Genomic DNA, 27634 nt, shown 5'->3' on the forward strand with positions numbered 1-27634 from the left:
GAAAAGGGTCTTTCCAAGAACCCACAGGGAGTGGGGGCCAGATTTCTTGCAAATCCTGGGTGCTTTCCACTCCCGAATACAGCTGAGCCCACTGTCCCCCTGGAAGCCCATGCTAGTCTTGGCAGCAGGATGTTTCAGATGATATGGAAACTACTTGCTGGGGCCTCTCTTTTCAGGGTCTTCTGGGTGTGACCATATAATGATCGAAAGCAGTGTTTCAATAGACTTATTTGTAATTAGCTCCAAACTTAGTTTTTAAAAAATCGATATGTATTTATTTTTAAGATTTTATTTCACATACTTTTTAATGTTTTATTTATGAGAGCCAGTCCGTGCATGTGCATGCACACACACACACACACGCACGCGTGAGTAGGGGAGGAACAGAGAAAGAGGGAGAGAGAAAATCCCAAGCAGACTCTGCTCTGACAGCGAGACTCGATCTCATGAACCGTGATATCATGACCCAGCCCAAAATCAAGAGTCGGATGCTTTACCGATGGAGCCACCCAAGTGCCCCTAAGATTTTATTTTTAAGTAATCTCTCCACCTGATGTGGGGCCCGAACTCACAACCCCGAGATCAAGAGTTGCATGCTCCACTGACTGAGGCAGCCAGGTTCCCCCAAAATTTGATATGTATTTAATGAAAAATTCGAAAATATAAAAATGTAAAACGAAGAATCTCATCATTTAAGCACAGTAATTGCTAACATTTTGCTGTACTTACTTCTGATTGCTTTTTAATATAGTTGGAATCACACTGTAATAATAATAGCATCTAACATCTGTTGAGGGCTTACTCTGTGTTGGGTACTGTTCTTTGTATGTCTTATCTCATTTAAGCTTCCTGTCAAATTATGAGGTAGCTACTATTTTTACTCCCATTTCACAGAAATTAAAACTGAGGCATAGGGAGGTGAGTACCAGCAGTAGATAATAAGCAGTAGAACCATGCCATCCATTTCCAGACTCTGCATATGAAGCTTGGTATCTGTTTTTGAACTTAACTTTATATTAAAAGCACTTTCTTATTTTCCTTAGAAACACCAGCTTTTGGGGCTGCCTAATATTCCATCAAATAAATGTCCCATCATTTACTTAAGCACACCTCAATAATCTAAATAATACCACCATGAATTAAGTAGTCTTTGTGAATGAGGCTTTTTCCACATTTAGGATCACAAAATTTCCTGAGGATAAATTCCCAGATCTAGATTAAAAAGCTGCAAGAAAGTGATGATAAGTTTATTGGGACATGCTGCCCAATATTTTCCAAGAGGACTGCATCTGGTCACACAGACACTGGCCATGGGGGTGCTGGCCCCGGATTGATTGATTGATAGGCAAAAACATATTGTTTTCAGCAGTTCTTCCTTGCCATGAAAAATTTTTAATCTTTTTTTAACATTCGTTTTCTTGGCTGTGTGAGAATTTACCTGTAAGGTATTTGTAAGTTTCTTCCTGTCTCTTCCTATTTTCTTTTTCTTTTTCTTTTTTATTTATTTATTATTTTTTTAAAATTTTTTTTTTTGGTCTCAGATCTGGAGCTAGGTTCTTGCTTCATCTGTGGGTTTGTTATAAGGGATAATAAAGAGTAATTAGAACAGAATGGGGGTGGAAGGAACCAGAATAAGAAAGGTCTCAACTGCCCACCCTGCTTTCACTCCTGACAGAACTCCTGGACCACAGAGGACTTAGGGCCAACTCTAGGATTACCCTCTTAGCCTTCATGAACACAGTGACATCACCACAGGCACGTAATAGAAGCTCAATAAATGCCTGCTGGAGGAGTGAATCAATGAACTGTTCTATTTCTGTCTGCCATACGCAAGCCTACCCTCTCTAGCGACTCTATAGCCTGAATCACTGTCAGCACTCCCTTTGGTTAAAAAAAAAAAAAAAAAAAAAAAAAAAAAAAGGTTTGCATCTGTGATCCCAGGTCCTGGCCTTATTAGGATCCTAGAGGAGTGGCCAACCAGAGGTCTTTTAGCCCAAGGCAAAGAACTGAGATCAAAGCCTCTTGGATCTGTCCCAGGAGGTCCTTGCCTGTGAAGAGGACCAGGACTTCTTCCCTTTGTGACCTGTGAGCTTGCCAATCCTGATGCCATCCCTCACGGGAAAAGTGGGAAAAGAGGCAGGTTAGGGAAGTGAGAAAGGTGAGGGAGGTGATGTTCCTGGGGGAGGCTGGGTGATGATAAGTGTTTACAAAGATGGCTCACAGGCCTGTGGAGCCCTCCGGCCAGCTGAGGCTTCTCCCTGTAAGGAGCCCTTGCTCAGCATGGTCTCTTCTGCTCTCTTGGGGTATCAAGGGTGACAGCTAAGCTCACTCCTGCCTTTCCAGGGGGGCTGTGGGACTCACTCAGATGAGCTATTACTTGACATCCCTGACCCCATTTCTATAAAAACTGTACAATGTAAAATTTAGGTGTTTGAGGTCTTCAGATGACACAAATACTGCTTTTTGCCTGTAAGTTTTAAATGTCAAAAAAAAATTGCAGAATATTAGTCATGAAGTATGACGCTGCCAATGGTGAAGTCAAACTTTTAAAAAATTATTTATTTATTTAAAGTTTATTTTTATTTGAGAGAGTGAATGAGAGCAGGGGGAGGGTCAGAGAGAGAGTGAGCAGAATCCCAAGCAGGTTCCTCACCGTCAGCACAGAGGCTTGAATTCACAAACCGTGAGATCATGACCTGAGCCCAAACCAAGAGTCAGATGCTTAACCGACTGAGCCACCTACGCACCCCTCAAACTTTTTTTTAAATGTTTATTTATTTATTTTGAGAGAGAGAGTGAACACACTTGTGCAAGCTGGGGAGGGGTAGAGAGAGAGACTCCCAAGCAGGGTCTGTGGTGTCAAGGGAAAGCCCCACTCGGGGCTCGATCCCACAAATCCTGGGATAATGCCCTGGGCTGAAATCAAGAGATTTACACCTAATCAAACTGAGCCAGCCAGCCAGGCACCCCTGTATGAAGAGGACAAACTTTTAAGTAAAATGTACAGGAGGGCAGCCATCCACGTAAATGTACCTTATTTTAAAAATTAAGTGTAAGACATTTTAAGACTATGATTATACCAACCTCTTCTGTGAATCAGCCAGGGATGTGAATGTGTATAATGTTAGAAAGTATGTCACATGGGAGGAATCAGTCAACTATTTTATAATTAATGTGGCCCCAAACAGAATTATGGAAACTTACTTGTTATTTACTTATAAGTAAATTTGCTTCTGAAGTTTAGCCTGGCTAGGAGTTCCCAAACTATGTTACGGCATAATTAGACTTAGACCCTTAATGTAAAAGCCACAGTTAATCTTTCAGGGTTTTGCTTGGCTATTTTTCTTTTTAATCTGCAAAATGACAGGTCAGACTACAGTCTGATTTAATGAGTCTCGGTGGGGGCCAGACATAGGTATTTATTAAAAACCTACCAGGTAATTCTAATGTGCAGCCAGGCTGAGAACAATTGGCCTAGATGATCTCTCAAGTCCTTCTCTGGCACCTAAAGGCTGTGATTTCTATAATTTTAAATTTTCAATCAAAGTCAATAAGAAAATCAGATTCACTTCACAGAGACTTCTGCTTAAAAAACATCTTTCCAGGGGCACCCAGGGGCACCTGGGTGTCTCAGTCAGTTAAGTGTCTGTCTGACTTCTGCTGAGGTCATGATCTCACGGTTTGTGAGTTTGAGCCCCACGTCGGGCTTTCTCCTGTCAGCATAGAGCCCACTTCAGATCCTGTCTCCCTCGCTCACTGCCCCTCCCCTACTCGTTCTCTCTCCCTCTCTCTCAAAAATAAACATTTAAAAATAAAAACAAAACATCTTTCCAAATTCAAAGATCTCAGCATTCCTACAATGAAACTTACTTCATAACTGACCCAACCCCAACCCCATGAGGTATTTTGGGCATATCTTATGAATCTGGAAAATTTATGTTTGTCCTACACTTACACAGTCGTAAATGAGTTTTCAGGCAATTACAAAATATGTGTGTGTATATATATATATATATATATATATATATATATATATATATATTTTTTTTTTTTTTTCTTTCCACCTTTGAGAGTCAAGATGTAGTTGAAGTTTTTGGTTTGGAAATCAAGGGGGATCCAGTGAAATGTTTATGGATAAAGTAGAGAAGAAATGAAGATATTGAATCTTTGCTGTTAGCTTGAGTTGACAAGTCCCTGTGCATGAGTGTGTGTTCGCACGTGAACCTCTGCTGGGATCAGGGAGGAGCAGCTGATGTTGGGGGAGATCTCGTAGACACTAAAAGGCAGATGGGGGCAGACCGCAGCCACGGGGCCAGCATGCTACTGATGTCAAGGCAATATCCACGTAGGAACTGTCCTTATTGGAGACTATGTTTCTAGAGCCATCAGATTTTAAAAACATACTTATGTTTTAAAACATAATTCAACTGGAGATGGTTTTTATTTTGTTGTTATAAAACCTAGGCACCCACACTAAGGGCTCAAATAACCACATCCTTGCTTGTCGTCTCACAAGTGTATCTGTGGCAAAGAAATGCCAAGCTGAAACCTCTCCATGAATAAGTCAAGAAACAGATCCAAGTTTGGTATTTAGATTAGAAATACAAGTGAAAGAAGTAACATTACCATCAGAGATGTGCATTTCTAAAGATTCATTTGAAAGTTTTGAAAAAAGTAAAGCTCATGCCCTGGGGCTTCTGGGAGTATGTACAAAATACAATAATTAAATTAAGTCCAGCAGTTAAAATTCCTCATAAAAAGAAAAAGCTGGAGCGCTTCCCAATGGGGAATGCTTGACTTAAAAGAAAGGTTTTACTCTGTGGCCTGAAGGTCAACAAACTGGGACTCTGTGGGAATGTATAAAATTTCTTAAAGGGTTCTTCGGTCTTTGTTTTGTTGAAAGAAAATAAAAGAGTAAAAAGGGACAAGTTTTTGAAAATTCAAAAAATGAAGGTGCAGTTCTAAAATCATCATGATTTTTATAAATGCAGCACCGGAGGCTATGAAAACACACTCTTTTCTGAGTACTAATCTAACACATATGCTCTTTGAGAAGGAAGGAAAAAGGCCAATGGCCCCGTTTGAACAAACCATTTTAAAAATGTGCTCATTTTCAGAGGCAGTGTGTACAAATTCATGGTCCCTTCATTTGCTTCTTATTTTGGAAATATTTACCTTAAATATTCTCATAAATATATCTCACAATTTAAAATTCCTTAGGCGAACACAAAGACTAATTGTTTTTTAAGAAGGTTTTTACAAAGCAGAGTTGTAAAAAATGATTTTGGTGGGGGGGGGTCACATCCTTAGTTATCTAAAATGGAATGTTTACCATAATTTGCAAATGTCTGTTTTTATAAATAATCATAATCACTTATTGCTACCTTTCCAATAATGTCCCCTTCACCCCTCCACCCCCAAAGGAATAAGATTAAAAACAGGATGGAAATCAAATTTTATACCCTTGGACTTCGTTACTTGTAAGTATCATGAATTTCAGGCCGCACACTCAAATAATTTCTACTAAAACATAAGGAACCAGTAACCAATTTGCAGGACCCTCATCTTTGTCGTTTAAATAGAATCTGAATGTTGCCTTTGCAGTAAGACAGCACGATCAAATGCAGGAAATCAGGAATAGCAGTTTTGGCAGCAATATTTAATTTACTGAATAATTAGCAGCCTCACTGGCATTTCTACTTTGATTCCCAAAGTACAATATTAGCTGTCCTCTGCACTTGGGCTCTCTGCAGTAAAATGGGCTAATAAACTTCCTGTGCCAAGTTCACAGTAAATGAAGGACTATAGAGCATCATACAAGCAGCTCACAACTTAAGACGCCAGATTTACTTCCAAAATATGGACACAGAATTAGAAAAAAAAAAATTTTTTTTTACCTCATTTTCTTGATTTTGCTTTTGGAATTGCCAGCGGGGGAAGGAAGGTAAAACTAAGGAAGAGGGACGTGGAAGCAGAACCACAGTGGACACAAAGACTAGATAGGAAAGATGAGACAGAATGAAGGCCATGGAGGAGGGGCCAAAGCAGTGAGGCCAGAGCCAAGGGGGGACCCAGGCTAACACAGCTTGGTGAGTCTTGAGGTCTACACCCTGCTCCTTCATCCCAACACTGGGACTCCTTTCTTTCTTTTTTTTTTTTTTTTTAATTTTTTAACGTTTATTCATTTTAGAGACAGAGAGAGACTAAGCATGAATGGGGGAAGGTCAGAGAGAGAGGGAGACACAGAATCCGTAACAGGCTCCAGGCTCTGAGCTGTCAGCACAGAGCCCGATGCGGGGCTCGAGCTCATGGACTGTGAGATCATGATCTGATTCGAAGTCAGTCGCCCAACAGACTGAGCCACCCAGGCGCCCCTGGGACTCCTTTCTTTACACCACTCCAGACATTCTCCAGCCACTTAGACCAGTCAGTCCTCAGTGGGCAGTGATGCAAATATTCAGTCTAGGAGATGAGCCAGGAAGGCCCACTTCGAGCTAGTGTTTGCCTGGTGGTGGAGCTTCCTGACTGCGTTTGATGACCAGCTGTTTCAGTTGTGATGAGTTCAAAGATCTTTGCCAGGTCAGGCACTGCGTCTGAAGGAGGCAGTTATTGAAAAAGAGGTTTCAGCTATTTTCTCATTGTTTCAGAAAACTTGCAGCTTCCTTAATGGGGAATTTAATGTAAAAGCAGAAATCTGAGGACTTCTTGGGTGTGCAGCCATGTGGTTTAGTGGTTTAATTTCGAGACATTAGTTGTAGTCCTAGTTTTGCCAGCTGTGTGACCTTGAGCAAGTCCACTAAAAGGGCCAATTATTTGCCCAACTCAAGAGGCACACTCACACTGTAGTTTTTCTATGTGAATGGAGCCCTCTTCAGCCAGGAATCGGTACTGCATAATCCTCCCCTGAGCAAGCTTCAGGGTCCTCTACAAAATTAGGTTGGTTGGACAGAATGAGAACGTGAATTTGTAGTCAGAACAGCGCTGTCGTGAGAGATTTCCATAGTTCAGGAATGGGACTAGCAGATTCTGAACAACAACAACAAAAGCCACAAAGCTCCCCTGGAATGCACGTGGCTATTGGAGTTGCCGCCATACCCAGAAATGTCCAGGGATTGGTCCCACCAGTAGGTTCTCCTGGGAGGACCTATCCTTCACCTACCAACACATGTAATTGAGAAAACGGCATTCACTTAATACAAATTCACTTTCCAGCCAGTTTTGCTGCAGGGGGACTTCCATCCTGGACTACAGCGCAGTTTCAGCACTGGGATGGAGAGTATTTGACCTTTCCTGAACGCCTGCTTTGCATCAAGCATGATGCTAGAGCTTTTTTATTTTTTATTTTTATTTTTTTAGAGCTTTTTAAAAAGTACTATCTTTGTTTTTTTATTTACTTGACATTCATTCATTTTTAAAGATTATTTAGGCAGCAGTCTGCAGCTGAGGCAGATGTTGAAGGAGGAGCTGGCAGCTGGAGGCTGTCTGCTGACCCCCCAGCCCTGGCCCACCGAATGAGTGACGCTGGAAGGGGGACTTTGGTGGTGCATTTCTATGCTCACAGCCTCCTCATAGCAGCTCTTTGAGTTAGCTGCTATTATTATAGTCGAAGAAACTGATGGCTCAGAGAGAATAAATGACTTGTCTGAATGTAATACAGCCTGGTGATCGGAAAGGCAGGATTTGAACCTAAACATTGGAGGGAGGAAACGCTCAGTCCGTAATCCGAATAAACACACTTTTATCGAACTCTTGCTGGGGGTGACAGATGAGCAGGAGAGGGATGTGGAGATGCATGGAATGTCCAGTATTCAGGGCATCCACACTCTGGGGGACACACATGCATAAGTACTACAGCAGAAATCTGATGCAATGCATTGGAAGGACTCAGCGTGGGGGACACGTCAGCAAGTTGTGTGTGGGGAGTTGGGGAGAGTTCACAGACCTTCCGGGTGTGTCTTGAAGAATGGTGAGGAGTTGGGTGGGTGTGGGGGAGTGGGAGGGGTTGCAGCTTAGGCAAAGACTTTGCAAAGTCAGGAGCTGCAGCCAGTGGTATCCTGCCGCACATGGCCAGGGCCCCTGGACACACGTGATGTGTCACTGGTGTTGAAGTGCCCGTGGGGCTCCTGGTGGCAGGAGCTCCCTCAAGCTAGACCCGGAGAAGCATCCTAGAGCTCCCCGGAAGTTGCTGCATGAATTCCAGTCCTGAGAAATCCGCTTGAGGCAATGGATGTGCTCTTCTCCGCATCTGGGAATTCAGGTTATTAACACAGTTTTTCCAGAGAATCTAAGCCAGAAATTCATGTTGGTTTTTATGTTCTTCCTTCCACGGAACTCAAAAGAGCCCATTAACAAAAACAAAACAAAACAAAACAAAAAACAACAAAAAAAATTAAGCCAGATGCCTAGAGTATATAGTCTTCTGAAGAAACTCTCCACCACAAAACTATCTGAAATGGAACGTTCATTTTTCTCTTGATTCTTTCATTGTGTCTGAATAACTAAGGCAATTTATTCATTGTTTAAAAACAAAACAGAACCCAGCCAAACCAGTTATGTGGCATTATGTAGTCCAAAAAATCCAGTTTCTTGTCACTGAATTTCTCCCCCTTTAGCTAGATATTTTAACATCACAATATAGTTGATGTTTGGTCTCCCTTGTTTTTCACAAGATGGAGTTTTCAGTATATCAATTCTCTTATAATATGTAATGAAGGGAATCTTGAAATTTCCTTCCAGGGCTTAGACTAATCTCTGGGACCAGTTTTCTATATGCTTACATGTTACACACACAGTGTGAGAAATTGATTTTGACCAATGGAGAAGTCTAACATAGTTACAGGATTCCCCCTCGGTCAATAGGCACGGGTGATTTGAGAGTGAGTTTTCTACCCTTTCTGATATACAGAAAGCTTTGTCTTTGACTTAGGGTTCAGAAGTTAAACCAAGGGAACTTCCTTGGTTCCTGCACAAGAGCAGATACCAGAGGAAGGCACCTCCAGTTGGCCAGATTCTGTCCTAAGCCTGAGCACAGCCTCCCAATTCCCTGGGCACGGACAGCAAGGGGAGAATGGGACAAGACTGAGTGTTCCCTCAGCAAGTCTGACAGGCTGTTTACAAAGTGACTTCACTCCTCAGACGTTAGGCAGGACTCCAGGCTTCGGGACCGCAGCCTGGCTGAGCTCCTAAAAACTGAAAGAGGAGGGGAGGAGATGGAACAGGTGAAAAAAGTGGCTGGTTTTCCAAGCATAGGGTGTGTAGTTTTTCAGATGTTTTAAATTCTTAATCCGCACCTCTCTTGTTTCTATCACTACTGTAGTCAACGGCACTTTCTGTTTTGGCATTTGACATTATTTTACGCCTTTGCTCTTCCTTTGACTTCACACAAGAGCGTTTTTAATTTTGAAGGAAAAGTGCATCCGGAACCAGTCCTAGGACTTTCATACTAGCTGGCTGTTGGGCACCCAGTCAGGCTCAACAGATGTTTGCTGAATGAATAAACGAATGAAGTGATTCTCTCAAAAAAGTTCAGAGAAATCTGTACTTTCAGGAAAGGTTTTTTTTTGTTTGTTTGTTTTGTTTTGTTAAATTCGGGATTATTGCTTACAGTACCCTCTATGGGTTTGAGAGGGAAATCAGCAAAGCTGTTTTAGAGTCTTTTGAAGAAATTCAACCAAAAAGCAACCTAAATGTAATGCTCATTTTCCTTTTGATTCTATACCGTGTTTGAATCAAACTTGGGAAATTCAACTCAATGACTGAAAAGCAGGAGGACCCGATTTCTCCGCAGGTCCCTCTGGCCTTGGATCGGATTTGAGCCTGACAGACTAAGGGCGAGGGGCTCTGGTCAAGGGGGATCCGGGCCCAGGAGACGTGCCAGGCGCTTGCAGGACCCTTAGGACTAGTCCTCGCGCCCGGCTCAGCCGCGGACTTCGGGGCTGGAGGGACACAGGGGCCGGCCGGTGCCCAGGGCAGGCGCGAGGGCCCCGCGCAGGTGTCCGGCCTGCGTGCGGGGTGCGCCAGGGGTGCTGGGGGCCTAGGAGACCCGAGAGAGACGTTATTGTTACACTGTAACGAGTCTGATTAACATGCTCCTGACACTTTCCCTTAGTTTCTCCGGCTCCTAGCAACAGCGCACAAAGGCGCGGGATTGTCCCGGGCTCCGCGGGGACACGGGGCAGCCTTTGATCTGCCACCATTACAGCGGGGCTGCGCGACAGGCTCGCGGGCTCCGGGCAGCCCGCGGCGGGCGGGCGGACGAGCGGGGCCCGCAGCCCGGGCCCACTGGGCTCCCCTGGCCCAGGCTGCGCCCCGCGGGGAAGGGACGGCGCGCCTCCCGAGGGCGCGCGAGGGGCCTCCGGGGCCGCCAGGGTCCGCGTCCAGGTGCCCTCGCGCGCCGCCCGCCGACCTCGTCCTCGGGAAGCGCGGGCGGCGGGGGACGCGGGCTCTGCGTGTCCCGGCCCTGCGGGCGCAAGTCCTTCCGACGGGGCGCGCTGCCCGGGCTCGCCGAGCCTTTCCCATCGGAAGAAGCAAACACTAAAACCGTGCCGTTCACTTACAAAAATTAAAGAAGGGCGCGAGCGACAAATCCCTGGTCTTTTGCAAGACTTGTAAAAAAAGAAAAAAAAATTAGAATAAAAAAAATGCAGCAGGCTTCAGTCTGCTTAGCTGGAACGGGGTCCGATCGGCAGCAAATGACCACAAAAGGAGCCAACGACGATTTCGGTTCCTTTCGTACACACCACTTTCTTTTTGTCGTTTAGCAATTCTTATCGATTCGGAAGGAAATATGCTGCCGCATAATTGCTGGAATGTAAACAAACTACCACCCACAACAGCCACCATCCCCCGTCACAGGGCAGCAAAAAGCTGCCCGGTACCACCGCGCAAGATTTCAGGTACTAAGTTAAGGTATTTTAATGTAATTTATTTCCCATTTTGTGCGCTGTTAGCGCCTCCCCCCACCCCCCACCCCTTATCCCGATTTAAAATAAAGCGCGGAAAGGAAGATGCAAGTTTTAACATTGAAATGTTGCGCTCTGTTAATTACTTTCCTCCACTTTCCCCCTAAATTGCAATGTGGAAACCTCGCGGGGGGAGGGTCTCTGGGCTGGGAGGACAGTGTCCCGGAGCCTGGGGCGTAAACTCTGCGGTGACAGACCGGTTCGGTGCCCTTCGCCGGTATTAATATGCACAACATCCTGCTGATAATCTTATAACCTGTTTTGTACCATCAATTGCCTTCTAAGTACTAGAAGTAAAAACAAAACAAAACAAAAACAAAAACGTAAGACATTTAGCTTTTAAAGATTAACGGAAACCATAAGGCCAGAATATCCTTCAAGTTAAAAAGTATGTATTCTTTTTTATCCTCTTAAGACATCGTTAGAAAATCTAAGGTCTCCAGTGAAGGTCATTTTCCCGAACTAGGGCAGAACTCTTAAGGGGCTAATGTGTTAATGATAATAATAACAGGTATATTTTAGAAAAGGAAAAAAAAAATCCTACATGGTGTGTTCCATTTACCCCGCAAAATATGCCACGCAAGCAGCTACTTTCACATTCAAATAGGAGGCGGTGAAGTCTTCTTGAGGAAGCTTTTCCCAGCCTGTCCCGGGAGGAGAGGACCTAAGGGCAGCCAGCGGATCTATACTTGGAAATTTTAAGGGAACTGAACCCAGATTCCCGAGGAAATTCCCATCCTGTGCTAACAGACAGTACCTGACACCACCGGAGTCTCCCTCACCATTTCAATAAAACATGATTGTACTGATATAATCCTCTATACATTAAAATGAGGTTGTCACAGATTGTCATTAAGACCTCAGTAAAACAATGAAGACATTATTGGGCACCCCCCTCCCTCGGGCAAGGTATTAGGGGAATAAAACAATCTACACCACACGGGTCCTATTGAGATTAATGAAAAAATTATGCAAAAAAAAATCTCAATTTCATTTTCCCGTGACAGGGCTTTGCATACATACAGTCAGCCCTGCCTTGCACCTGATGATTTATTAAACTAATCTACAGTGATCACCACTGATGTTCTCAACTCAATCTTGTCCTGGCTCATTTTCTAAGTAATTGTTTCTCATTAGTTCTGATAATGTTTTAATAGTGTTATCCATAATTTAGCCCCCAAGAATTAATAACAAGGGGGTGATATGGCAAAGCAGCCTGTGATGAGCTATACAAAACATAAACAGGTATGGTTTTTAATTAATCAGATGGTTGCAAGGTCCTCTTGTAGTCCATTCCTAGCTGGAGGAACCCCCGCAAGGTCCCTGACCCTGACTAAAGCCTCTTCCGGGGCTCTCCTTAGGGTTTCTGCTCAGAGCAGGACCTTGGTCCAGACTTCTGGCGCAAGTGGGTCCTAGTCTCACCATCCTACCATAATCAGACCACGGGATTATGAGTAAGATGATAAATGCGACATTTGGGTGTCAGGTAAAGGGTGTGGTGACCAGTCAATCCAACATGGTTGGGGGACCTAGGAACCCACAGGGCTGCTGGTGATGGGGGTGGGGAGTCCTAGCCGCGTCTAGACCTTGCTGAGGGGACTGCTTTTCCCAAGGTCCGAATGCCTTCACCATGGCATCTGAGGTCCCCCGAGAGGGAGGGCTTGCCTCTCTGAGCCCCCCGCCTGAGGAGGCCCCCCTGTAGGGTTTGGGGGTTGCCTGTGTAACTGGGGTGGAGAGTAGAATGTCTGCTCTTTCATCTTGTCAAAGCCCGGACTGGTTATCTGCACCAACACAGGAGGATGGGAAGGGCAATTGGGTTGAAGTGGGGGCTGCCTGTAGGGAAGTCTGAAGGAAGGCTTTTATTTCCCTCTTATGTTTAAGGCAGTTCTAACACCGGGAGGAGGAGGTGTGTGTGTGCAACAGGTCAGGATGAGAGGAGGTCTCCCCTTGCCTTCTGCCTTCTGAGCAGTCCTCCTGTGTCTGTGTGTTCTGAGGGGAGGGGCAGAACCTGGCTGGTGGTCCCGGATCTCCCGGTGCACACATGACTACCAGCCTAGGCCGGCACAGCTGCAACGCTGGTGGTGGTGATGGGTGCTGCCACCGGGGTCACTCTGCCCACTGCCTCTGTCCGCAGGCCTGAAGCCTGGTTTGGCTGCATGCCAGTCATCTCCCACCTCCCACTCTCCCATCTCCTTGGCTGAGATGCCACCTTCCTCCTTCCTGCTCCTCCACGTGAGGATGGGGTTGTGCCTCCCTTCCTTTCCAGCTAACCCTGGGGCGGCACAGGATGACCAAGGTGAAGGGTAACAAAGCTCCCAGGAGGGGCTGGGGGGAGGGGTGCACCAAGGAGAGGAGACACGCTGGGGGGAGGGGTGCACCAAGGAGAGGAGACACGCAGCCCATCGCAGGTCAGAACCCCAGCTTAGCACACACATCCCATCTCACTCAGTTCAAGAGCTCTCCCAAGTTTGGGATTATTAGCTGGGTGTTTTAAGAATGTGTTTCCCCAGAACTGTCCTGCCTGGGTCAGGTTCCTTCTGCATGCCTGTCAGAACCGAATCATCCCCTTCCTGCAATGCACTGGGTGGGCGGGTGATGCAAGATGGTGTGTGGGCCTCTCTTGCTTTGCTTGGGTTCCACGGTGCCCTTCCTTGTATATAACCTTCAACTCTACTTCTCTCTCGGACTTCCTGTAGGAACTGGAAGAGGCAGGGGCAAAGAAGACCCCTGGTTGGGGCATACAGTAGGGGCCACGGAGGAAATAAACAACAAGGGGGTAGGAGGAGGTGAGAAATGAAAATCAAAAACTGTTTTCTATTTACAAATTTAAATAAACAGAACAGCCTTCCCCGCGGTGTTTGTCTAAGAGTAGCAGCTTTGCTGCTGTGTAGGTCATGAAAAGGTTGGTGTAGAGTTTAAAACTTCCCATTCTGTTAATTTCTTAAAGAACGGTCGTCCAGAGTCTCAACACAAAAGCGCATGATTTAATGAGGAGCAGAAACAAAATCTCTGATTGTTGGTGTTTCAAATTTCATTGGCGTCCTCTGGCAAACACAAGTTGATCCTTCCCAGCTTCAATACCCTTTAGCCTTCAATATAAGAGCACATGCTGAATAGGGAAGAATGGCTGGTTGTTATGTTTATTTACCCTTACTACAAGCTGGGTTAACCTCTTCAAAACAGCTTTACTAAGCCCGTTAACCACACCACCCATATGACCTGCAGCAGCATCTCTAATGTGATGCAAATCTCGCAGGGGACCATATGCACCAGATCTGCCCCATTGTGTCTTCTTAGAGGCTACAAGTTTATTGCTGAGGGGGCCTGTTCCAGCCATACATTTGCAGGGGGGGAATGGCCTCAATGGCAAACAGTTAAATGGGGAAATTAAGGGAGAGAATAGATGGTCTTGTGTTTCTGCACATTTTTTTTTAATTGCTGGTAACTGTTGACCCAAAGCATTCACCCAGGATGAAGGCTTTCATAGTCCTTACCTAGAGCCCATATGTATGGGTGTTTCATTTGGGGAGGTGGAGGTTAAGAGTAATGTTTTGAAGATTTATTTTTACAAGGTATCTGTATGAACAAAAACGATACTTAACTTTTCTATGCCATCTCTTGTTTTATCAGATTTCTAGGAGCTAAACGCAACCCCTTTGGGTAGTTACTATTTTTTTTTTTAAGACTGGCCTTAAAATTATTTACAGTGTTGAGTGAACAAATGAACGACAGGGGAAACATCTAACGTGAGAAATGTGAAGGGAGCATACGTATTCGGAAAAGATCTGTTTCATTAAAGACCTAACATCCCTTCAGCCCATCTCTCGCCACGATTTTATCTCCCTGTGAAATCGTAAGTGCATATTTGCAACACATTCATGAGCAATAAAATCATAAGCTTGGAACCAAAAAGAAGAAAGTTCATTTTTAGAGGAACAACTGGCCAGTGAGATAACAACAACAAAAAATTATGATTACCATGAACTGTAAATGGAGAAAGGTTCCAATCTGGCATACTAACAAGTTGCCTTGAGTATTATGGTTTGTCTTTAAGAAACCCACTGTATATGTTCAGCCCACCTGATGAGAGCTTCATTTAACAGATCATTTTTCCTTGATGGATGTGGCAAGCGTAACAATGTTCTGGGCTTGCTTCAGTAATGGCATGTCGATCATACTCCCTTGGAAAGTAAAGGCTCCCTGGAAAACAGAGAATACAAACTTCCTAAAAGAATGCTCAGAAATTATAGGCTTCCTTTCTGTGCACACTTGTACAACAAGAACATTTTAGATTCCACCTGAATTATATTGACTTTCCCACCCAACTTTTGAGAAAGCCAAAGTAAATTACAGGGGAAAGATTTCTTTTTTCCTCCTAAAGAGGGGGGAGAAAAAGCCCTTCAGCATTTTAATGGAGGGGAAAAGCATCACACACAAGGTATTTGAAACTGTTCATTTAACTCTTGAAATCAGGCAAAAAACTATGGAAGGAAAATGCAAATACTTCCTTATATAGTTTTGAAATATTGCCTAGAACTTTAAAAATAATAATATGCTCTGGTAACCAATCATTTGAAAAAATAACTATATGATCAGGTTAATGGCAAAATGCTTCCTTCTTGTAACATAACTGAGGGGTAACATATCATGTGATGAGAAAATGTAAGGTAGGATTACACTGAATAAAAAGAGACTCCTCTGTTGGTACACACATGTAGGAGAGGACTAGAATGACAAGGGACATGAGCCTGTAACAAAGAAGTCACAGGTCTGTTGAATGGTGAGTCTGGAAAGAATCTCTGAGATCTCCTAATTTATCCCCATTTTTCAGATACATTTTCTTTTAAACTTCTACAAATACTTATTGAATGTGTCATGTGATCTAGGTCCTAGGTCCTGTTCTCATGAGGAAACTGAGGGCCAGAGTAGGGAAGTGATTTTCCAAGGTCATGTGACTAGGAAAAGTTAGAGCTGGAGCCAATACCTGGGTTATCAGAACCTCAAGCCTTTATCAGAGACCCCCATATTAAGGTAACGAGTAAGTGTCTTTACTGCACCAAAGAAAGATTAAATGGACAGAAGGCAGTAAGCCTAGAATCTGAAGTTAATGTCTGGTTATTTGTGTTCTTTTAATCACTTCTTTTTGCCATTTACAATCACAACTCTTCTTAAGACTCCTTCCTTCCACCTGTTGGCAAGGATGCTGGTGGACTGGAGCCATCATAATCCTTGCTGATGGTCCATCTGCATATACTGCCATCCATTGCTGGATTTCACAAGTACCACCTCTCAACAGTCAATGTTGTCATTATTCAGAAGTTCTGGAATGGCTCTTCTGGTCTCTCTGGAAACCCTTATCTCCCATAATTACAAGAGTTATACACAGAATGGAGATTTAAAAAGTGGCAGGGGATCCTTAGCAATGACTTTGGAATTTAGTTTTCAATCAAGAGAGATTTAAAAGCCAATGGGATTAGAGGTTTAACCAGTGGTACCTAACCTTCTCAGCCTTAGAATCTGATTCCTATGAACACCTGTGTTGGCCTAAAATCCTGTATCTGAAGTCATTTTCTAACCCTCTCGTTTTTACTATTTATATCTCCAGACTGACTTTTGCCTAATTTCATTCAGCCTAGAGCTAATTTTGGTCATCTCTGTGACCGTGATGAATTTTATGAATTCAATTAGAAGTTCCAGGGATGTTCTGTGGGTTAGAATAGCATGTGAAATCAGGGTGTGGGACTCATGCTGTTTTACAAGGCAATAGTCTAGTTTTCTCATTGGAGTAAGTGATGAAGACCGAAGGCCTCCTGGTTATCCGACCACCAAGTGGATTATGCCCCTGTAAAACAGCACATCAGTCCTGCTAAGGTTTAAATAATAGGCTGGAGAGATGAAATTAGAATAGATGCACATGAAATCAAAACAATGCACACAGAATCAAAATGACGGCCTTGGGCTTATGCCATGTTTCCCAAATCTGTTTGGGTTCCACATGCACATCAAAGACGCAAAGTATTTCATGGAGAGCCTTTCTTTTACAGTGGCAGATTTTGCTTGACTTCATTAAGCTTAAGCTGAAAAACAAAGTTCAACATTTTTGTGCTTTGTTTTCTTTATCTCTGCAAATTGAGGACTTTAGTGTTAAGAATTAGTTTACCAAAGGGGCGCCTGGGTGACGCAGTCGGTTAAGTGTCCGACTTCAGCCAGGTCACGATCTCGCGGCCCGTGAGTTCGAGCCCCGCCTCAGGCTCTGGGCTGATGGCTCAGAGCCTGGAGCCTGTTTCCGATTCTGTGTCTCCCTCTCTCTCTGCCCCTCCCCGTTTATGCTCTGTCTCTCTCTGTCCCAAAAATAAATAAACGTTGAAAAAAAAAAAAAAGAATTAGTTTACCAAAATGAATACCGTCCTGCTTTCACATATTGACCTATAATATGGTTGGCTTTTTTAAAACATAAGGCTCTACATGTGAAATGTGAATGGTCTGTTGGTCAGGATTTGGAAAAATGCAGTTTGTCAAAAGTTGCTTGGGTCTGTGGGGAGGGTTTGAAACAGTCTTTAATGAGTGATTATAGATAAATTTCCATTTCCCAGCCTGGTGCTTTCCTGAGAAATTAGCACACTATTTCAAAAAGTATAGAGAACCTCCATCAGCTTGAAGATTCAGACTCTCATTAGGTTTAAAATGACTTTAATAGTAACTTATTCATAGTTAACCACCTGAACTACCTTAACGACTACAACAATAATAATAGCTGTAATTTTTTGAGCAGCTGCTAGATCAGAGACTATGTCAGAGACTTGACATGCTTTATTCAGGTACCGCTCATAACAGTGTGAAGTCAATACTATTATGCAACCTCATTAAAAATTTCTTTCTCTTTTTGTGGTAAAAACACATAAAATTTGTCATCTTAACCATTTTTAAACATACACTTTAGTAGTGTTAAGTATATATTTGCATTGTTATGCAACAGATCTCCAGAAATTTTCCATCCGGCAGAACTGAAACTCTGTCCCCATTGACAACTTACTCCCATCCCCAGCAGCCACTGTTCTATTTCATTTCTATTAAGTTTCATATCTATCCTCATTTTATAACTGAGGGAACTGGGGCACAAGGAACTTAAAAAACTTATAGATGCCTGCCCGGTGGCCAGTGAGTATAGGACTAGGATAACAGCTAGATGTAGCTGGTCCAAAGCCTGTGCTCTAGGATTATACCTTAAGCTTATCGATTGAAAAGTGTTCTCCTGACCAACTGGATCAGAATCATTGACAGGGATGGTAGGGGACGTGGCTTGTTAAAATGCATATAGGGTCTGATCCTATATGGTTTGACGCAGAAGGCTGGTGGGTGAAGGATTGGCCAGGAATCCTCTCATGGTTCTGAAGCACATTCAAGTGAGAGAAGTTCGGTGTTTTAGTTCCCCTGCTTAAAAACAGGCTGGGGCACCTGGGTGGCAGAGTCAGTTAAGCATCCAACTTCCACTCAGGTCGTGATCTCACAGTTCATGGGTTCAAGCCCCCCATTGGGCTCTGTGCTAACAGCTCAGAGCTTGGAGGCTGCTTTGGATTCTGTCTCCCTCTGCCTTTCCCCCGCTTGTGTTTTCTCTCTCTCTCAAAAATAAACATTAAAAAAAAAGTGTGTGTGTGTGTGTTACACACACACACACACACACACATATAAAAGAAACAAGGCTGAGACACCTGGGTGGCTCAGTCAGTTAAGTGTCCTACTCTTGATTTTGGCTCAGGTCATGATTCACAGTTGTGGGTTTGAGCCCCAAGTCAGACTCTGTGCTGATAGTGTGGAGCCTGCTTGGGATTCTCTCTCAAAAATAAATAAATAAACTTAAAAAAAATTGTTATAAAAAAAGAAACAGGCCCACTTTGATATGGATATGATCTGATCCATGCCCTCAAGGAGCAGTGTGCTGGGGGAGACAGGAAAGAGAAGAAGCAGGTGCCATAAAATGCAACAAGAATTAGAGAAAAGGCCACTGTGAAGAGCACAGAGAAATCTCTGGGTCTGAAGTGACTGCCCTTCTTATCCATTCAGGATCATGTTTGCCAGTTTGCACTATTCACACGGATACGATATTGTATACCTAGCACACGTCATGCATTTCCTGTTAGAGTTGCCATGGAGCGCTGTATGCAGTGGGCTTTTAGTCAACGATTACCTATTATTTGTTGTAATAAATCACTGGTCAGTCACTTTGGCACATTTTACTATACACATGTTTAGGGTTTCAGGCTCCTCGAAGTGAAGGACAGTATCACCTTAGCATGCATGTTATCTGCATAGCACAGAAAACAACAACCATTGGGCTAGCTATAGTTGTTTTTTAAGTTTACTTATTTATTTTGAGAGAGAGAGCGCGCACACGCACAAGTGGGGGAGGGGGAGAGGGTTGGAGAGACGGAATCCCAAGCAGGGTCTGCACTGTTAGCACATAGACCGGTGCAGGGCTCTAACTCATGAACCCATTAGATCAGGACCTGAGCTGAGATCAAGAGTCAGATGCTGAACTAATTGACTGCTATACCCAGGCACCCTGGGCTATAGTTTTTCTAACAACTCAGTCATTCCCTGTTGGTAAGGCAGGCACTGAGATAACATGAACTTTACCAGACCTGGAAGTTCTTCATGGGGGAGAATCTGACTTACAATTTGAAAGCAAAAGTGTTGATGATGATGGTGGTGTGATGACAACAGTGATCACATTTATAGGAAACATTCAGACATTTTGATTTTTTTTTTGATTAAAAAAAATTTTTTTTTAACGTTTATTCATTTTTGAGACAGAGACAGAGCATGAATGGGGGAAGGTCAGAGAGAGAGGGAGACACAGAATCTGAAACAGGCTCCAGGCTCTGAGCTGTCAGCACAGAGCCTGACACGGGGCTTGAACTCACGGACTGCGAGATCATGACCTGAGCCGAAGTCGGATGCCCAACCGACTGAGCCACCCAGGCGCCCCGACATTTTGATTTCTGGCACTTAACACTCGAGAATGTTTTCTCTAGTGTATTGAATTTTCTCTAGGGTAATTTACTAGAAATACAAATTGATCTAATTCTTTTCCTACTCACTTTATTTCCAAATCACATCTCTGAGCATCCAGGGAGCTCCCTCTGACATTCCAGTGATGGTGGTGCTCCACTGGCACAAGTGGAGAACATTTGAGTACAGCTGTCACAGTCCTTTTCAGGAGGATGTTCTTCCTGCATGACTCTAAGTCTAATGCCCAGTGAAACACTTACCTTGGCAGTTTCCAGTAAATTCCTAAAACTTTTGTCAGCCTTGGCCATTATGAAATTTTTCTTCAAGATCTTGGTCGTGCCCTCTATTTGCTTAAATCTTGGGAGGCCCAGCATGGCCTGTGATTAGCTCTTCCTCCCTCACAAAGTCAGCTGCTCCTCCCTACTCCTCAAAAAGGCAGAGGGTGATGCTCCATTGAGGTATTCTGATGGACACTGTTTCATTCTTCTTTCTTTCCAGTTTTTCAACCTATCACCCTGGAGAGTCCTTGGACAGGCCCTATTATGGCCTTGGTTTCCTCATGACTCAGTTATGACATTCCTTTAAGGATGTTAGTTTGGTTGTCAGGCACCCACAGCCCCATGGGGAGGTCTTACTGAGAGACTGCTGGGATATTTACTGGGAAGGAGCACCTTCCTAATTGGGATCATGTTGTTATCTTTCTAAAATACTGGACAGGATCATCCAGTTGCTTAAACCTGGCTGTGGTTCCCTTTGGACTTACAAAATCAAGTGCAATCTCCTGACCAGGGCTCCCCATGAGGAGACTAGACCCTACCTCTGCTTTCAGCCTTGTCTCCTACCAGTCTACCCACCTATCCACCCACACACTCACACTCTTCTGTACCTTTCCCATATGCTCTGTTCTCTGCCTGAAGCACCTCTCCTTGTCTGTCCTGTACACTCTTCATCTTTCAAAATGTCAGATGTCATGTCTATGAAGCATTTCCAGACTTCCCTGGTAGGACTGATCTCTCCTTCCTTTTTTTAAAATAAACTCTACACCCAACTTGGGGCTCAAACCCACCAACCTGAGTTCAAAACTCAAGGCTCCAGGCACCTGGCTGGCTCAGTCAGTAGAGCATGCAATTCTTGATCTTGGGGTCATGAGCTCAAGCCCCATATTGGATATAGAGCTCACTTAAAGAAAAAAAAAAAAACAAAACAAAAAGAGTCACATGCTCTACTGACTGAGCCAGCCAGGCACCCCTCACCTTCCTTTCTCTATACAGCTTCTCATTACAACCCTTGTTCACACTCTATTGTAATGATCTGTTTACACTGCTATCTTTCTCAGTAAGCTGTAAGACTCTTGAGGGAAGGGGCCATGTCTCATACATCTTTGAATCCCCAGAACCCAGTACTCAAAACATGGTTTCGAGTGGAGCTTGGCTCTTTGGTGGGGCTCAAGTTGGATGACTGAGGGGAGGGTGATAGGGGAAGATGCTATCTATCTTACCCATTTCTTCTCCTTCATCTGCAAGCATCTTTCTATGCCACATGACCTTCTCCTGGTCTGGTAATACCACTGGTAAATTGGCTAACACTTGCTGAGACTCCAGTAGGACACAGTGACTTACCTCAACAAATGTGATCTTGGGTTGGGGTCAGGTTAACTCATGCATATGTCTTAACAGTTAAAGTGCAAGTAAGTCTGTCACATTTGTAGCACTTAAAGACTGAGGGGCTACAGAGAAACAGAGCCATCAAAATGGAGGTGGTCTTGCCAGAGAAGGACTTCAAGGAATAGGTACATTTAAAGTGAGGTTTTGGGGTGCTTGGGTGGTTCAGTCAATTGAGTGTCCAACTCTTGATTTCGGCTCAAGTCATGATCCCAGGGTTGTGGGATTGAGCCCCGAGTGGGACCATGCTCAGCATGGAGCCTGCTTGGGATTCTCTCTCTCTCTCCCTCTCTCTCTCTCTCTCTCTCCCACCCCCCTGCCCCTGTCCTGTTTGTGCACACGCACTTCCTGTCTCACTCTAAAAAAAAAAAGTCAGGTTTAGAAGGTCAGGTATGCCAAAAGGACCAAGGTGTGTGTGTGGGGGGGGCGGGGCACGGGGAGAGACTGGGAATAGCAAGTAGAGACAAACCAGTGGGGTTGGCTTTCTCTGTTCTGCAAAAGCCTTGCACGCTTCTGGTCACCAGTGATTCAACAAGTCAAGCAAAATGGAGGACCATAGTATGAGATACTGCATCTGTCTATGGCTGAATGGGATTCTCTAGCATTAGGAAAAGGAAGCCTAATCCAGCCAAATTAATAGGGATGACTGCTGGTTCTGTTACTCATTAGCTGCTTGACTTTCCATATGACAAGGCACAAGACAGCCTCTGCTTGATGAAGCTGGACTGGAACCCACTGGAATCCCTCTGTTCTTGCCGCATGCCCTGGTAGACCCAACACTTGCTCCTTCTTGGACTCTGAGGGGAAAAGGCTGAACAACCTGTTCCTTTTCTTTATTCTGGGCATTTTCCCTCTAAGCGTGATCTGGGGATCCAACAATGGGAAAGCTAAGAGCTGGCCTGGTCCAGCTTTGTTTCTGAGTGGGACCATGGTAGATGGATTGACCTGGGCACCAGAGGAGGGTGCTGGAGTTAGGGGAAGGATGTTCATTCTCCCTTGAGGAGGAAATATGAAGATTCCTTCAGCAACTGTAGCCTATACTCTAGTTAACCATAGTCCTTAGAAAGCCTATAATATTCATTTCCAAACTAAAAATTGGAGGCATGCAATCTTATCAGGAAGACCCATTACAAAAAAAAAAAAAAAAAAAAAAAAGAAAGATTTTCATCAAATAGTACTTTATGATTTACAAAACATTTCAAAGACATTTTCTCACTTGCAGGAGGGAGGGCATGGTACTTTCTGTTTTACAGATGCAAAAGCCAGTTCAGATTTAGTTAACCTTTTCAAAGAAACTTATGGGAAGGATAGGACTAGAGCCTAAGGCTTACCACCTGAAATCCCAAACTCTTCTAAGTGGTGTACCCCAAAGTATGACTGGTAACAGCAGTACCTGAGATGATTAAAGAAAAATATTTAAATATAAAAAATTAATATATATTTGTTTTATATATTATATATTTAATTTTTTTATTTTGATGTGATTTATCAAAAAAATAACTATCATATCTAAGCTTATTTCAGAGATATTATTACTCAGGATAAGGCTGAAAAAATGGTATATAGGTAAGGTGCAAATAAGCAAATATGTGAAAATGTAATTAAAAGGTAAAAAAAGTTTTTAATGTTTATTTATTTTGAGAGAGAGAGAGCACATGAGCAGGGGAGGGGCAGAAAGAGAGGGAGAGACAGAATCTCAAGCAGTCTCTGTGCTATCTGTGCAGAACCCAACTCGGGGCTCCAATTCAAGAACCATGAGACCAAAACCTGAGGTGAAATCAAGAGACAGACACTTAACCAACTGAGCCACCCAGGTGCCCTGAAAATGTAACTTTAATAACTGAATTCAGGAACAACTGAAATATAACATGCTTCCATCCTGAGTTTCCACTTGACAGTTTTTACTATAATTATTATGACATCAGAAATACTGAAGAATATTTTCAGTGAGAAAAAATTCAATAATAAATATGTGAATGATATTTTAAGTTCTCAAAAAACCTAAAGCATTTCTAAGAAAGATTAAAGGGGATGACATTTGATCCTTGTATGTGCTTCTTAGTAACAGTAACCCTTTGCTTCATAGAAACACGTCTTTTAAAGTTGCCATTAAGGTAGTAAAAGAATATTTCTGAAGACTTGGAAAATAGAGAACATGTTTTTCTTATTTTAACACCTAAATTGTAGTGATAATTTGGTAGATATTTTAATAATATTTTGAATTAAAATTCAACAGCCAATTCCTGCAATAGCCAGAGAATTTTAGATGCTAACATAGTCTACATGAATTTCTAAGAGTTCAGCTGAATTCATTCAACATGGTTGACAATTCACATTGGGCTGATGGGTCATTACTACCAGTGCTGAGATTCTGACAGATGATATTCCATGGCCTTTGATGGGGAAGCCCTTTAAATGATTCCTAAGAATGTAATAGTTGGAATATCTGAAGAGGGGTTAGTTTTGAGCCAACTGGTGAATGCAGCGACAACTGCTTGGGAAGGCATCTCAGCCCCTGTCTCAGACACGGCCTTAGAAGGGGCATGGGGTGTCGGGGATCCTGCCTGCTGGACAGCCTATCAGATTTATTTTCCGATTTCTGAAAGGTGAAAAAGCCTGGAGAAGCTGCCTCCTTTCCTCCATCCTTTCCCAACTTGTACAAACTCTTGTAGTTCTCCGACTTGTACAAACTCTGAGCACAGAACCATCAGTGGGGTCTGGAAGGCAGCGCCCCTGGTGCTCCCCAGGGCACTTCCACCAGCCAGGTCAGTAGTGGCCCAAGAGGACACTAAGCATCACCTGTCCAGGCAGCCCCTCTGTGACTTTCCACCAAACAGAAATAGACAACTCTCCAGGATGGGTGTTCTGAGGTGGTATTCTGTAGCTGAAACAAAAAGTGCACACAGATACATACAGAGAAAGGGTCTTGCTTCTCTTGTTTAAGGCACCTTGGTGCAGAGGTTAGGAATATGGGCTTTTGGATCAGCTACACCTTGAACTCAAGCTTTGCCTTTTCTGAGCTGTGTGTGATCTGCAGTACACACTATTACTTTTCTAAGCCTCAGTTTCTTCACCTGTAAAATGGGGATGATAATACCTCCCTTCGAAAATTGTCTTGAGAATTAAATAAAATAATGTATACAATGGCCTGTCACGCACCAGGCTCTCAGTACATGGGAGCTGCCACTGCTGCCACCACTACCATTCCTGTCACTGCTGCTGTGACTGTGTCCTCTCTGAGACTGCTGCCACTACCACAGCCAATGCTGTCACCTCTACCTGATTGCTATTGCCACACCACAATCCCTGCTACTCCTGCCACTGCTATTGTTGGCTGGAGATGATTTAATTCCATTTATCACAGAAAGATTCAGTGAAGTGTACAGTATTTGAATCATAACAGAATTTTACGTCTTCAGAGTAGCTTTGAGGGTTCTGAGGGACATCAACATTCTGGAAGGTGCAATGAGCAGAGGCCAACTCATGCCTAAAGCTTCCCACCCCCTCCAAACATAAATCAGAGACTGAACTGTCGCTTTAAGAAACTAGACTCAGGGGTGTGACAGGATTTGACACCTCATCAGTATTTGAAAACAAGTACATTTAAAAGAACTTAAAAGCTTAGAATATCAGCTGAGGAGATACTAATGAAATGCAGGTGACCTGATATTGGGAGCATCACTTACACTGGAGGAGGAGGTAAAACAGGACAGGGTTTCCAGCAACAGAGAGAAGGAGAAGGAAGAATACTGGCAAAGGCAAATGGCCCAATGCATTTATATAAAAAGGAGGAAACTCCCCGGAATGTGGAAACTGAGTGAATGTAAAATGAATAGACATCATTAACATTTTGCTTTTTAAAAAGGAAGCATGAAATCACTTAGCTTTAGCCCTGCATGGAAAATGGAAACACTTGTGTTATACTCCAGTAAGGTTATCTGGGGACTTTACCAACAGTTTTAGGAGGCTGGAGGAGAAAAGAAGAGACAGTGGAAGGCTTGCTAGATGAATTTGGCAGGGAAGACAGAGGTGACTGGACAGGAGGGAGGAGAGCAGAGGTGAATGTTTGGGTCAATTATCTTAATATGTGACGGGTCCCGAGTTGTCTACTTGCCCAGATGGAGGGTCTCAGTGGATTGGAGCCATTTTTACCACACAAATGGAAAGGGGAGACCAAAGGTGCCTTCGTTTTTAAAATTCTTCTCAGAGCCCACGAAATGTAGGCTGCAAGATGTATCTTTAAAAATATTCAGGCAGGATGATCAGATAGGGACAGACATGTCTTTATTTTAAATTATCTTTTGACAAGGAAATTTAGAAAAACCTGGCCAGGTATGCCACGTGGAAAGCTACCTACTGAAATGAAACAGTTGGATTTATAAGCATATTGCAATCTAAAGGAGTTTCCACATTTGCTAGCACATTCGAGGTCATACTTAATTTTCTGGATGTTTTTTTATAGCTTTATCAAGGTACAATTTGCATACCATAAAATTCACCCATTGTTAAGTAAATAATGGGTTGATTTTTAGTTAATTATGAAGAGCTCTGCAGCCATCATCTTCCTCTCAGATTTTTTTTAAACCAGAAATCTTACTTGAAAATAGTTTTATTTTTAACACTGAGTTAAACATGTAAACATTTTTATTTAATTTAGAATATTTTATGCCATATTTAAGCTGGTATTGCCTATGAGAAAAGCAGAGGGTGGAAGTCATTTTAAGGCAGCTTGTAGCTAAGAGCAATAATATTACACTTCTATTTTATAACCTGTGGGCTCATTCTTTCTTTGGAAAACACATCTACATGAACTAACATTAACTCAAAGTCACTTTAAACTTCAAAGATTTATTAAAATATCACTGAAGAACAATGATGAAATAACTGGTGAAAAGATCTTCTTCCAATTATTCTAGAAGTGAACAAAAGGTCAGTATGATATAAACTGTATGATATAAACTGTATGATATAAACTGTTAAAAGTACAGTGAATAATTTCTTTCTAGCACTGTCAGAAACTTGGAAACTAGTTTGCTAAATAGTATTTACTAAATGTATATTGTATACCTATCTCTGTCCAAAATGCTGTGGGGGGGTATGTGATTCAGCAAATAGAATTCCTTACTCCCTAGGGTGGTGGTGAGAAAGTTCCCTACTTTCTTTTCATTCAGGTCCACTAACCTAAAATGGAAAAAAAAAAAAATTGTAGAAACTCTTGATTTTTTTAATAAAATAAAAATTCCCCTGCTTTTAATATAAAAAGATTTATAAAATTCCTTAATAAGTACAACAAAAAATTCAAAGAATGCTCTGAACATCTTTACTATAATCAGGTAAAGGAGAGAAGGCAACAGATGGTCGTGGGGTATGGAGATGATGTGGTAAAGAGAGAGAAAGAAAAAGAGGAAAAAAAGGGAGAGAATCAAAAACAGATAAAGAAAAAGAAGAAAAAAGCAAGAATTCGTGGAAAGGAAAAACGAGGAAGGAACAGGAAAGCCATACATAGAATCACACACATACGGACCCACACACACAAAAAGAGAAATACTCTACGAGGAAAAAAAGAGAGATGTCCAAGGAGTAAAACCATCCTTTTCATGGTCCGTATTTGGATCTTGCAATTAAAGACGCTGAAAGCCATGGTGTGTTTGTGCAACCACAGGTGTAAGAACAGGACATTGGGAACCTGTCCTTCGAGCGAGATGAAACGAGGCTCAGGGCGAGATACGGCCTCTTTGCCAAAGGCTCCCAGTGTAGCTCGGAGAGTTTCCAATCTACACTGGGAGATAGAATGAAAGATGACTAATAGAACAGAACGGGGTGTGTGGTGATCAGAGCAGAAGTCTTTCTGGGGCAGGACAGAATTGGGAAGGAGGGCACCATGTGGGGAATGATGGCAGGGAGTGCTGGGAAGGCACACGGATACTCTTGCTTTTTCCCTCCTCATCAGTTTCTGCTCAGGCAAAAAAAAAAAAAAAAAAAAAAGCGTATGACTAAGAAAAA

At 43.1% G+C, this 27634-nt stretch overlaps 1 protein-coding gene across 8 annotated transcripts in view; it reads right to left on the reverse strand.

Annotated features, from left to right (window-relative positions):
• Positions 1 to 27634, reverse strand: part of CLYBL (citramalyl-CoA lyase) — a 277204-nt gene that overhangs the window by 5141 nt on the left and 244429 nt on the right. Inside the window, exons 8-9 of one of the 8 annotated variants that reach the window (XM_040487162.1) lie at positions 15042 to 15161; positions 7722 to 8284 (exon numbers count right to left, since the gene is read on the reverse strand). In XM_040487162.1, coding sequence (XP_040343096.1) covers positions 15066 to 15161 — 96 coding nt within the window. In that variant the 3' untranslated portion in view covers positions 7722 to 8284; positions 15042 to 15065. Of the gene's footprint in view, positions 1 to 7721; positions 8332 to 11039; positions 11249 to 13923; positions 15162 to 27634 lie in introns of those variants that run through there. The other 7 variants (XM_040487160.1, XM_040487159.1, XM_040487158.1 and 4 more) reach the window with 7 other exon arrangements.

The sequence above is a fragment of the Herpailurus yagouaroundi genome, unplaced genomic scaffold (assembly GCF_014898765.1).
Source record: "Herpailurus yagouaroundi ecotype Mexico unplaced genomic scaffold, PumYag 164, whole genome shotgun sequence".
NCBI lineage: Eukaryota > Metazoa > Chordata > Mammalia > Carnivora > Felidae > Herpailurus > Herpailurus yagouaroundi.